This window comes from Melanerpes formicivorus, unplaced genomic scaffold (genome assembly GCF_026170545.1).
Source record: "Melanerpes formicivorus ecotype bairdi unplaced genomic scaffold, bMelFor1.0.p_v2 SCAF_10, whole genome shotgun sequence".
Lineage (NCBI taxonomy): Eukaryota > Metazoa > Chordata > Aves > Piciformes > Picidae > Melanerpes > Melanerpes formicivorus.
In genome coordinates, this window is record NW_027142362.1 from 23,414,517 (window position 1) to 23,427,766 (window position 13,250).

At 52.4% G+C, this 13,250-nt stretch overlaps 1 protein-coding gene across 1 annotated transcript in view; it reads left to right on the plus strand.

Annotated features, from left to right (window-relative positions):
* The window catches only part of HCN4 (hyperpolarization activated cyclic nucleotide gated potassium channel 4), a 153,450-nt gene that overhangs the window by 34,654 nt on the left and 105,546 nt on the right, over positions 1–13,250 (plus strand). The window contains exon 2 of the mRNA XM_068144282.1: positions 8,738–9,161. Coding sequence (XP_068000383.1) covers positions 8,738–9,161 — 424 coding nt within the window. The remainder of the gene's footprint in view (positions 1–8,737; positions 9,162–13,250) is intronic.

Genomic DNA, 13,250 nt, shown 5'->3' on the forward strand with positions numbered 1-13,250 from the left:
GCCCTTTCAGGCACCACCTCACTTCGGCCCACAGCTGGCTGCCTTTCAGCAGAAGCTGAAAACATCCACAAAGCTTTGCTAAGCTCAAGGTGAGGTTGCTCAGGTCTGGTTTCCCTTTGACACTGCAAGCACTGCAGAGCAAGAGCAGAAGCTGAGGCCAGAGATGGGCCCCACTCAGAGCCGGGCTAGGGCTGCCACGCTGCCACAGCCACGCTGACCGGGCTAACCTCCGCAAGCCTCTCTGGCCTCTCCGGCTGTCCACCATCCTTCCTGAGCTCATGCACTATAATTGGTTACACTACATCATGGAGCAGTGCTGAAAAATCAAGGTTTATTTAATTAAAGCCCTGCCATCCGAGAGCAATATTCCTGGCCTGCTGCTGCCTTCTGCGCTCGACAGAGCAGAGAGCTGATCTAACTTTCTGCTCAACCGCCACCAAGCTAATGCCTACCGAGGGTACACACCAGCAAATCACCAGAGTGACACCAGCTCTGCTTTAGGAGCCTCTCTTCCCTCAGCCACACTAATTCTCAGATGTATTCTGTTGCAGCTAAATAATATATTAGGACTGAAAAGATGGAGGGTAGTGGTGCATGTTAAAATGTGATTTTCAGAGCCAAGGAGCGTGCACCGAGTAGGATGTAGTATAAAACCTAAGTGTGTTTGAACAAGACATCTGGTTTATCTAGTGCTGGCTGTTCCCTGCTCCCTGAGCTGTTTCAGTTGCACTGAGTCAACTGTAATAAAACAATACATTCATATTTATTAATTTTTTATGGTGGCTTCTGCAAACAGGAAGAGGAGCGAGGAGAAGAAAGGATGGCAGAGGAAGATGTCCGGGAGATGCTGCTCTTCTGAAGCTCTTTTTTTTATCCCCCCCCCCAAGCCCCAAGAATAGCTGCAGATCTGCTTGGGCTCAAGAATCAAATTCAGGTCCTAACCCTTATTTAGCCTCAGACCTCTGTGGATAAATCCCATTCCCTTAATTCTCGCCATGTGGCTTCTCTCTCTGCAAGACAGGGCTAATGACTCTATCTGCCTCTCCTGGGTGCAGCGCAGCTGAGTTCATCACTGTCAGCTCTGTGGAATCCCTGGGTGAAAGCAACAATAGAAATATAGCAAACATGGGTTATTAATAGCTGGTGCTTGCCCTTACATACATCACATGCACCGTTAGTCATTCTGGCCAGTGATTTACAGGGAGTGAAGAGATGTTCCTGAGTGTGAATACAAAATGACACATGGATGATATTAGACCTCTGAGGTGGTGTGGTCCCTCAGAGTCCATTCAGTCCAAACCCAGGGATGCTACCCTGAGCAGATCACGCTTCAGGTGTGCAGGAGCCTTGGAATCTTCTGAGTTCAGTGTTAACTTCTGGCCAGATTATATTGCAAAGGCAGGGGGAGTTCTGTGCTGGGATTGGTGGTTTTCTGCCTCCTTCCTTGAGCCCAAAGGTTCTCTCCCTGAACTGACACCTTTCACCCCCTTTCCTTAGCAGGGGTACATTGGATGCAGAAGTTTGCCCTCTATGTTTTGTATGTTGGATGCAAAAGTTCACCCTCTGTGTTTTGTAAGTGAAGTGAAGGCTTTAGAGGTCAGAACAGAAGGGAGCCAAGGACAGTAACTGTGGGTCAGCAGTACACCCTTGAGGAGAACTGTGTTTAAGAGACACATGGCAGTGACTTCCACACCTGGAATAGTGTGTCCAGGCTTGGGCTCCCCAGTTCAAGAGAGACAGGGATCTACTAGAGAGAGTCCAACAGGGAGCTAAAAGGATGATTGGAGGATTTGAGCATCTCTCCTATGAAGAAAGGCTGAGAGACCTGGGGCTGCTTATTCTGGCAAAGAGAAGGCTGAGAGAGGACCTGGTCAATGCCTACAAATATCTGAGGGTGGTTGCCAAGATGAAGGTGCCAGGCTCTTTTTGTGTCCAGTGGTAGGCCAAGGAACAATGGGTACAAGCTGGAACACAGGAGGTTCCACCCCAACATGAGGAGAAACTTCTTTATGGTGAGGATGCTGGAGCCCTGGAGCAGGCTGCCCAGAGAGGTTGTGGAGTCTCTCTGAAGGCTTTCAAAACCCATCTGGATGTGTTCCTGTGTGGCCTGCCCTAGGTGATCCTGCTTTGGTAAGGGGTCTGGATTAAATGATCTCTAGATGTCCCTTCCAACCCCTACCACTCTGTCGTTCTGTGATCTTTGCTTGCCCACATGGCAAACCATGATTCTCCCTGGACAGTTCAGCACTGAAAGAGTGGGACTGAAGAGAGTGTGTGAACTGAGCTTGATACCTTAGAACTGGAAGAGCAAGACAAGCTGTAAATCAGGATGCAGGACAGCTGACTGTGGTGTGACTGTTCCTGACTAGTAGGGACTGGGGTGGCTGGAAGTGCTGTGGTCAGGCAGAAAGCACCTTACTGGGGCTGTGTGTGCAGAACACCTTACTGAAACTGTGAGCCAGCCTAGCCACTGTTGTCATTGTCCTCAGCTGCTCCTAAGTATTGAAAGGCAGCATGAAAATAAGAGGCACAAGAAGAGCATCACCAGCAGACTGGGGGAGGTTCTCCTACCCCTCTACTCTGCCCTAGTCAGGCCAGGTCTGGAGGGCTGTGTCCAGTCCTGGGTTCCCCAGTCCAAGAGAGACAGGGAGCTGCTGGAGAGAGTCCAATGGAGGCTACACAGCTGCTGAGGGGCCTGGAGGAGGTGAGGAGGAAAGGCTGAGAGCCCTGGGGCTGTTGAGCCTGGAGAAGGGCAGCCCCAGAGGGGATCTGAGCAATGCTCAGCAAGAGCTAAAGGGTGGGGGGGCAGGAGGATGGGGCCAGGCTCTTGTCAGTGGTGCCTGGTGACAGGACAAGGGGCAATAGGCACAAACTGGAACCCAGGAGGTTCCATCTGAACAGGAGGAGAAACTTCCTCGGTGTCAGGGTGCAGGAACCCTGGAGCAGGCTGCCCAGAGAGGCTGTGGAGTCTCCTTCTCTGGAGAGATTCCAAACCCAGCTGGCCATTGTGCTCCTGGGCAGGCTGCTGTGGGTGACCCTGCTGTAGCAGTGAGGTTGGCCTGATGATCCCCAGAAGTCCCTTCCAAGGCCTGCAATGCTGAGATCCTGGGAGAGACCCAAAACCATTTCCCTTTCCATCCTGGCAAGCCTGGCCACGTCTGCCTCACACCATTCATTGGAAACTTGGGAAGGAATCATTTTCTTTGTGCACATCTCCTCCTCTATCCCCCAAGGCAAATTAAAGATGGTGAGGAGGTTATTTATTTTGGGTAATAATGTGCACACAGCTTCCAGACTTCCTGCTCTTGTGCAGTTATCTAGATTAATTGAGGAGGGAAGCTGCAGCAGCGTCTCAGGCCCTTAATAAGGAAGGCCACAAGATAGATTTCGACAGCACAGTAGGTGGGACAGTGCCTTGCTCTTAGGAGCATGTGGACAAACCTCATTGCTGAGTGCTTACCAGCACTGAGTGTCCCTTCATCCTCAGTGAAGGCCAGGACACCATCACAGCAGGAAAGGTGGATTTGAGAGCATTTGAGGAACCTCATTAGTGGATACTTTTGCTCAGAGTGAAATCAGTCCCCATCAGCCTCTCCTGACTGGAGCACTGCCTTCCGAGGAGAGGCTGAGAGACCTGGGGCTTTTTAGTCTGGAGAAGAGAAGACTGAGAGGCGATTTAATCAATCTCTACAAATATCTGAGGGCTGGGGGTCAGGAAGCAAGTGACCTCTGCTCACTTGTGCCCTGTAACAGGACCAGGGGCAATGGATGGAAACTAGAGTACAGTGGGTTCCACCTCAACATGAGGAGGAACTTCTGCACTGCAAGGGTCCCAGAGGCCTGGAGCAGGCTGCCCAGAGAGGTTGTGGAGTCTCCTGCTCTGGAGCCTTCCCAGCCCTGTCTGGATGTGTTCCTGTGTGACCTGTGCTGGGTTCTATGCTCCTGCTCTGGCAGGGGGCTGGGCTGGATGATTTCCAGAGGTCCCTTCCAACCACTAGCATCCAGTGAGCCTGTCATCCTCTGTGATCCTGTGACTGGTTCTGAGGATTGCTGGTGTGCTGCTGGCTTGTGACCCTGGCTGCACACTTGTAAGAGCTGGATTGCATCCATGCTGTTAGGTGCTTGAAAGGGTTATGTTCTTAGCAGGGAGAGAATCTACACAGAGAAGGCTGCTAAGGCATCTTCTGCCTCTTTTGTTTTCCTGCTGAGGGTTTAACAAACCAATGGAGATGTCCAAGTACAGTGATACCCTTCTGCAGCAGCTGGGGCTGCTGTGAGGGCCAGGCTTAAGCTGAGCTCTTACCAAAGGTAGATTTTGAAGAGCTTTAAGGCAAGTCTGCTTCTCCTGAAACATTTCAGTGATTTTGACCCTAATCTGTCAGAGAAACAGTCTCTGTGTGTCCTCCTTGAGCAAACCCAACAGCTTCCTTCCTTCCATCACTGTGTCCACCTTCAGCAAACCCAGCAGCTTCCTTCCTTCCATCACTGTGTCCGTCTTCAGCAAACCCAACAGCTTCCTTCCTTCCATCACTGTGTCCATCTTCAGCAAACCCAACAGCTTCCTTCCTTCCATCACTGTGTCCATCTTCAGCAAACCCAACAGCTTCCTTCCTTCCATCACTCTTTGTGTCCTCCTTTGCAAACCCAACAGCTTCCTTCCTTCCATCACTCTTTGTGTCCTCCTTCAGCAAACCCAACAGCTTCCTTCCTTCCATCACTCTTTGTGTCCTCCTTTGCAAACCCAACAGCTTCCTTCCTTCCATCACTCTTTGTGTCCTCCCTCAGCAAACCCAACAGCTTCCTTCCTTCCATCACTGTGTCCTCCCTCAGCAAACCCAACAGCTTCCTTCCTTCCATCACTCTTTGTGTCCTCCTTTGCAAACCCAACAGCTTCCTTCCTTCCATCACTCTTTGTGTCCTCCCTCAGCAAACCCAACAGCTTCCTTCCTTCCATCACTGTGTCCTCCCTCAGCAAACCCAACAGCTTCCTTCCTTCCATCGATCTTTGTGTCCTCCCTCAGCAAACCCAACAGCTTCCTTCCTTCCATCACTGTGTCCTCCTTCAGCAAACCCAACAGCTTCCTTCCTTCCATCAGTGTCCTCCCTCAGCAAACCCAACAGCTTCCTTCCTTCCATCACTCTTTGTGTCCTCCCTCAGCAAACCCAACAGCTTCCTTCCTTCCATCACTGTTTGTGTCCTCCCTCAGCAAACCCAACAGCTTCCTTCCTTCCATCACTCTTTGTGTCCTCCCTCAGCAAACCCAACAGCTTCCTTCTTCCATCACTCTTTGTGTCCTCCCTCAGCAAACCCAACAGCTTCCTTCTTCCATCACTCTTTGTGTCCTCCTTCAGTAGCTCCTTTCCTTCCATGGCTGTAACTCCAGAGTCACTGTTGACCCCAGTGCTCTTGAGATGATTGGTTTAAAGGAAGGCTCCAGTCTCTCTCTTCTGTTAATTTGCTGTCACCTCTTTTATGGAAGAGGAATTAGACTGATTTTGTCCTCACGAGGTTAGGAATAAGATAAAGGCCCTGGTGATTGGCATGACTGCCTGGGAGAGCCACTGCAGCTTCCTGAATGTTGTGACTGCAGGCTGAAGTGACCAAACCTCATGGTGTCTGCTTGCTGTGCTTTCCTCATTTCCTGTGACCAGAGCATCTCACTAAAAGCTCTTTACAGCACTTCACAGCCTTCTTGTAGCCACCCTGTAGCACACAACATAGAGCTGCTGAAATCCTGGCAGTGTGACAGCACAGCACACAGCATCTCTGCATGGGAAACATTTCATGGAACCACAGAATAGTTTGGGTTGGAAGGGGCCTTAAAGATCAACTAGTTCCAACCCACCCACCGTGGGCAGGGACACCTTCCACTAGCCCGGGTTGCTCAAGGCCCTGTCCAACCTGGCCTTGAATACCTCCAGGGAGGGGGCAGCCCCAACCACCTTGGACAACCTGCTCCAGTGCCTCCCCACCCTCACTGGAAACAATTTCTTCCTCATCTCCAGTCTCAGTCTCCCCTCTTCCAGCTCAAAGCCAATGTCCCTTGTCCTGTCACTCCAAGCCCTTGTCGAAAGTCCCTTCCCAGCTTTCATGTAGCTTCTTCAGGTACTGGAAGGCTGCTCTGAGGTCTCCCTGGAGCCTTCTCTTTTCCAGGCTGAACAGCCCCAACTCTGTCAGCCTGTCCCCACAGGGGAGGTTCTCCAGTCCTCTGATCATCTCTGTGGCCCTCCTCTGGACCCAGTCCAACAGCTCCATGTCTTTCTTTTGCTGTGAGCCCCAGAACTGGACACGATTCTGCAGGTGGGGTCTTGGCAGAGCAGAGGGGCAGAATCCCCTCCCTGTGCTGCTGCTCTCCCTGCTTTGGATGCAGCCCAGCACACAGCTGCCTGCTGGGCTGCCAGCAACCATTGCTGGCTCCTGGGGATTTTGTCACCAACTGACACCCCCAAGTCCTCCTCAGCAGGGAGGGGACTGGAGTAGCCCAGTGCAGGGCAGTGAGGCTCCTTTGTGAGACTCTTTAACACAGACAATATTCAGTCCCCCCTCTGGCTGAGCTGTGGCAGTGTTGTGTGTTTGTGTATGTTTTACACTAATACCTGGGGGGAATCCCACACAAATAACTGAGGATCGATGCAGCGATTCTCTGTGCCTTCAGAACCAACAATGGATGTTGCTGGAGGGCCCTCTGGATAGTACTGACTTGCCACTGAAGTGAAGATAAGCTTCTTGGAGACCATGCTTCATGGCACAGGAGTCAAATGTTGTCATTGCTTACTTTAGAAATGACAGAGGTATTTGCAGGCATGGGACTGCCCTGGAGCAGGCTGCCCAGAGAGGTTGTGGAGTCTCCTCTGGAGAGATCCCAGCCCCACCTGGACAGTGTGCTCCTGGGCAAGCTGCTGTGGGTGACCCTGCTTTAGCAGGGGGGTTGGACTGGGTGATCCCCAGAAGTCCCTTCCAGCCCCCAGCAGGCTGGGATTTGTTGATTCTGTAATTATACTGAGCCCTGCAGATCACAGCATGGTCTCCAGTGCCATGCTGTCAGTGCTAGATGCTTCTAAAGACAGATCAGGCAGCAGGAGCAAGCCTGGAGATTTGAACTGCAGATGGCTTTATTGGCAGAGAAACTCTGAGGCCTTCCAAACTCTTGCTCTCTTTCTCTTCACCTAACAGCTGCAGGTATGTCAGTCTCTTCTTGGGTGGCCCTGAAGTCCCAGGCTAAGTTTTCAAGTGGTGTGCCCAGCTATGTACCCAATTCCTCCCTGAACTCTCTAAGCCAGAAAATGAGTGTCCCTGTGTTATTACTTAGTTCACTGGCAGCTCAGTCATTCCAAGTAGCCCAGGCAGACGGGCAGAGCCCAGGGAAAGCATGCCAAGGAGCTGTATTCCGTCAGCCCAAGGCTGGGATGGGAGCACACTGCAATGGGTTAGGAACTGGCTGGAGGCTGAGCCCAGAGAGTGGTGGTGAATGGTGTCACAGCCAGCTGGTGGCCAGGCACCAGTGCTGTGCCCCAGGGATCAGTGCTGGGCCCCATCCTCTTTAACATATTCATTGATGATCTAGAGGAGGGCATTGAGTCAGTCATCAGTAAATTTGCTGACGACACCAAGCTGGGGGCAGGAGTTGAGCTGTTAGAGGGTAGGAGAGCTCTGCACAGGGACCTGGACAGGCTGGACAGAGGGGCAGAGGCCAAGGGCAGGAGATTGAACACATCCAAGTGCCAGGGGCTGCACTTTGGCCACAGCAACCCCAGGCAGTGCTGCAGGCTGGGGCCAGAGTGGCTGAGAGCAGCCAGGCAGAGAGGGACCTGGTGGTGCTGGTCGATGGTAGGCTGAACATGAGCCTGCAGTGTGCCCAGGCAGCCAGGAGGGCCAAGGGCATCCTGGCCTGCATGAGGAGCAGTGTGGTCAGCAGGAGCAGGGAGGTCATTGTGCCCCTGTACACTGCACTGGTTAGGCCACACCTTGAGTCCCGTGTCCAGTTCTGGGCCCCTCAGTTTAGGAAGGAGGTTGACTTGCTGGAAGGTGTCCAGAGAAGGGCAACAAAGTTGATGAGGGGCTTGGAACACAAGCCATATGAGGAGAGGCTGAGGGAGCTGGGGCTGCTTAGCCTGGAGAAGAGAAGACTCAGGGGTGACCTTATTGCTCTCTACAACTCCCTGAAGGGAGGCTGTAGACAGGCAGAGGTTGGTCTCTTCTCCCAGGCAGCCAGCACCAGAACAAGAGGACACAGTCTCAGGCTGCGCCAGGGGAGGTTCAGGCTGGCGGTCAGGAAGAAGTTTTACACAGAGAGAGTGATTGCCCATTGGAATGGGCTGCCTGGGGAGGTGGTGGAGTCACCATCACTGGAGGTGTTCAGGAGGAGACTTGACAGGGTGCTTGGTGCCATGGGTTAGTTGATTAGGTGGTGTTGGATTGGTTGATAGGTTGGACACGATGATCTTGAAGGTCTCTTCCAACCTGGTCTATTCTATTCTATTCTATTCTATTCTATTCTATTCTATTCTATTCTATTCTATTCTATTCTATTCTATTCTATTCCATTCCATTCCATTCCATTCCATTCCATTCCATTCCATTCTATTCTATTCTATTCTATTCTATTCTATTCTATTCTATTCTATTCTATTCTATTCTATTCTATTCTATTCTATAAAGCAGGTTAGTGCCTTTGACCGGCGCTCTCCGGTCACCTGTGCCACAGCTGACCTCACATCTCTCTGTCTCGCTCTCCAGGTTTTACTGGGATTTGACCATGCTGCTCCTGATGGTAGGGAACCTGATCATCATCCCTGTGGGCATCACCTTCTTCAAGGACGAGAACACCACCCCCTGGATCGTCTTCAACGTGGTGTCAGACACGTTCTTCCTCATCGACCTGGTCCTCAACTTCCGGACAGGCATCGTGGTGGAGGACAACACAGAGATCATCCTGGACCCGCAGAGGATCAAGATGAAGTACCTGAAGAGCTGGTTCGTGGTGGATTTCATCTCCTCCATCCCCGTGGACTACATCTTCCTGATCGTGGAGACCCGCATCGACTCGGAGGTGTACAAGACGGCGCGGGCCCTGCGCATCGTGCGCTTCACCAAGATCCTCAGCCTGCTGCGCCTGCTGCGCCTCTCCCGCCTCATCCGCTACATCCACCAGTGGGAGGAGGTGAGCGCGGCCCCTGCTGCGCTGCCAGCTGCAGCCTTCTCCCCTCTTCTCTTGCTCTTACACAAAAGGGCTTCCACTGGATGCCCGTTCTCCTGCGTTATCCCAGTGTGAGCGCTGCGGCGCTGTCTCCAGCCTCATGCTTTGCCTTTAGAAGGGTCCCGAGAGGGCCTTCAGGGCGTTGTTACGGAGTCGCCGGAGACTCTGCTGTCTGCTTCAGAACCATAATCTGTGTAATCTGTGGAGCTGATGTGTGGGCTGGGAGGAGAGGAAGCAGAAGTAGACCCTCTGCAGGAAGTGTTTACCTATAGAAGAGCTGCCTGTGAGTGGAACAGTTAGCCAGACAGCAGGCTCTTGCCCCCCGAGAGCCCTAAACAGGTCCAGAAAAGGTCTAGAGATGGCTGATTTGCAGAACCTGTAGCACTTGTTTACACCAGCATCTTCTTTTCCATGCTTCTCTCTTCACTAAAAGGCTTTATAACCTTCCTGCTTTCTAAATGCTGGAAGGGGAAGAGGAAAGAAGAGCAATCTGCAGAGAATTTGAATCTGTTTAAAAGCATAAAGAGCCAGTGAAAAGCAAGAGCCCCACTGCCCCTGGGCCCTGTGCTGCTCCTGGGGGAATCACAGAATGCTTTGGGTTGATAGATAGCATAAAGATCATCTAGTTCCACCCCCCTGCCATGGGCAGGAACACTTCCACTAGACCAGGCTGCTCGAGGCCCTGCCCAGCCTGGCCTTGAAGACCTCCAGAGAGGAGGCATCCACAACCTCCCTGGGCAACCTGTGTCTCACCACCCTCACTGGAAAGAATTTCTTCCTCATCTCCAGCCTCATTCTTCCCATTTCCAACTCAAAGCCACTGCCCCTTGTCCTGTTACTAGAAGGCCTTGTCAAATGGCAGTGTGTAGCCTGAGTCATCAGGTGTAATGTGAACGTAGCCACAACCTCACAGGAGCTTGCCAATGAGTTCTCTTTTCCTGTCTCCAGGCTCTCCAAAGCGAGCAGAAAGCTCCCTGCAGCTTCCCTCACGTCAGGAGCGTATTTTCAGGACAAGGAAAGCTGGTCAAGGCAATTTCATCCTCCTCCCCATACTTTCTCCTCTGCTTTGGAGCAGAGCCTGATCTAATGCAGAGCGTGCTCCTGGGAATGCAAAGGGAAACAGCCGTGCGGGTCATGGCCAGATTGCACCGAGCTGTCAGAACACTCCATTCCTGGTAGAGCTGAGCTGTTTCCTCCTCCCAGCATCACAGACTGGGAGGGAGAGCACTGGTGCATACCATACCAATTCCAGGTTCATCTTTTTGGTGGTGTAGTTGGTGACTGCTTTCCTCAGAGGAGAGCGGAATGCCTTGCTGCGTTTTGGGCTGATGTTGTGCAAGGTGCTGCCTGGGCGACACGGCTGCAGCCCTGAAGAATCCACTGCTAGGCTCCTCTGCTTCCCAACACAGGCAAGCAGGAAGTGCATAAATAAAGCAAAAGTGTCCTTCCCAGTGTGACTCAGTGAATCAGAGGCTGATAGAGCAGGGAAATATCTGCAGATCTGTTGTTTTGTCCCTTGGTTGCATTGGTTCCTTGTCCTCTAAACCAAGAACACTCAGGGAAGGTGAGCTGCTGGCTTAGGCTGTTAAAAGTAGCTCCTTCAGACACAGTTACACGTAGCCACAGCAGTGCAGAGCTCTTCTTGCTTCTCTCTGCTCCTTCACTTCCTTTCCACAGGGTTACTGAAGAGGATTTCAGTGTGTTTGCAGTAGATTATACCGAATTTCTTTGAACAATTACTGAAATGAGAGGCAATCAGCACCCTTCTGTCCTGCTTCTCACACAGTTTGTCTGAGCAGCCACTTCTCATTTCAGTCTCATGATACAGAGTAGTGGGGGGCCTTTTTCCATCCCCTTCTCCCTCTGGTCTGAGGGGTCAGCAGAGCCAGGCACTCTCTGGATCCACCCCACCACCACCCCGCCCCGCCCCAAGAGCAGACTCCCTGGAGTGCTGCAGTGCTGCAAGTGGAAGGGACAGATGGTGTTGGATTGCAGTTTGAGACTGCAATGCAGACTCTGCTATGCATTGCAGAGCCCAAGTGAGCAAACATGATAGTCTTTGTCAAGTAGGGCTCGACCCAAGCAGCACTTGCCCAGAGAGAGTGTGACCCTGGGAGGCTTTCCAGCTTCCCAGGTGGGGAAGGGAGGCAGAGAGAAGGGGTGCTCCCCTGTCACTGGTGCAGCACATGCCACAAAGCAACAAGGAGAGAGGGAAGAGAAGTGCTGCTTCAGCTCTGTGGGGGAGCAAGTGGCTGTGCTCCTTGGAACCACACTGACAGTTCTTTCTTCCTCTTCCTCTGAAGTGCCAGCTCTGAAAGTTCACAGTAACCTTTCCTCACTGTACAGATCAGCAGTGGTGATCTGGAGGTGTTAATTGCTGGAGCAGGGCTGGCCTGGGTTTACTCTGGGTATACACATGGGGCAAGTTGCTATGCAGAGTTCAAGAAGGAGAAGGACTGTGGGGAGAGTGGGGGTGCTGAAGACTTCTGCTCTCGGTTGCTTTCCTACATTATCCCACCCAATGGCTCATCTGCATCCTTCTCTCACAGGCTCTGTTGCTAGATAGGCTAAAAAAAGCTTGTGAGCAGGGCACCCTAGTCCACTGGAGAAATGTGTGTGTGCCAGCTACGAGAGTGTGCTCAGGACAGGCTGAGGCAGAGTTCCTAGGGCTGGGAGGAGGAGTCAGAGAGGGAGTGTGCTGCCTTGTGCCTGGGCAGAGCATCCCTACTCACCTCCACAGCCTGTGCCCATGCCCATTCAGGCATTGGGATGGGCTGCCCAGGGAGGTGGTGGGGTCACCATCCTGGAAGGATTTAAAAGATGTGTTGGTGTGGTGCTGAGGGAGCAGGGTTAGTGGCAGTGCCTCAGCAGTAGCGGTGGGGTTGTGAGCCTTAGGTGAGCAGCTGGATGGCATGACCTCAAAGGCCTCTTCCAACCCAAACAGCTCTCTGATTCCACTGATCTCATGCAGTGCCTTGAGGGACAGGTCCCTGGTGCTGAGGCTCTCAGCCCTACATGGGGAGGAGAGGGCATCCAGTATGCACAGAGACCGTCAGCTACTGGCTGTACCGCCGAGAGGGACCTCCATCTACTCCCTGTACCTCCCAGCTGGATGTTACATCTGGGTGTTTAGTGTGGCTCTGAGTGAGCACAGGGCTAAGTGGCCACTTCCTGAGCCCAGAGCCAGCCTCTCCATCCCTTCCCCTGCAATTGTCCATGCTCTGCATGAATTTATCACTCACCCTGCAGTGAGCAGAGCGCAGCCTTGGCCACGGCTGCAGTGCTGTAACCCAGCCAGCCACTCAGCACTTCCAGATCAATGCTAGGCAGGAGTGTCTGGGCTCCAGAGCCAGTGGGATGAAGTGCCTGCACCATTCCAGCTCAGCAGCAGACTGTTCTGACATCTTCCCCCAGATCTGAAAGGAAGGTCTTTGGGGACTACAGCTGGGCAGAGGACCCCAAGGCAAAAAGAAGCAGCAGCAAACCAATCTCCTGCACTCTGTTCAGCGGAGTGTGGAAAGAAACTTCATTCCAAATGCAGCAGTTTCATTTGCATTATCCATTTTGCATGAGTGGTCCAATGAATGAATTTACCAGTAGGGCAGATTATAAATAGAGTCCTTCTGAAGTGTCTGCCATATCCACCCTGCAGTAGGCAGCCTGATTGCAGTGTAGGAAGGCATACTTGCAACTGGCTGGAACCTAGCTGGCCTGAATAACATGTCAGCAACTTCACTGGCTGATAGAGGTAGAGCAGGTCCAGAGGAGGGCCACAAAGATGATCAGAGGGTTGGACCACCTCTGCTGTCTAGACAGGCTGAAAGAGTTGGTGTTGTTGGGTTTGGAGATGGCTGTGGGGAGACCTTAGAGCTGCATTTCAGGACCTGAAGGGGACCTACAGGAAGGCTGGGGAGGGACTGCTCAGAAGGGCCTGGGGGGATAGGACAAGGGGCAATGGTTTGAAACTGGAGCAGGGGAGATTCAGGTTGGACATCAGGAGGGAGTTCTGCACAGTGGTGACATGCTGGAGCAGGTTGCTCAGTTCTGTGGTTG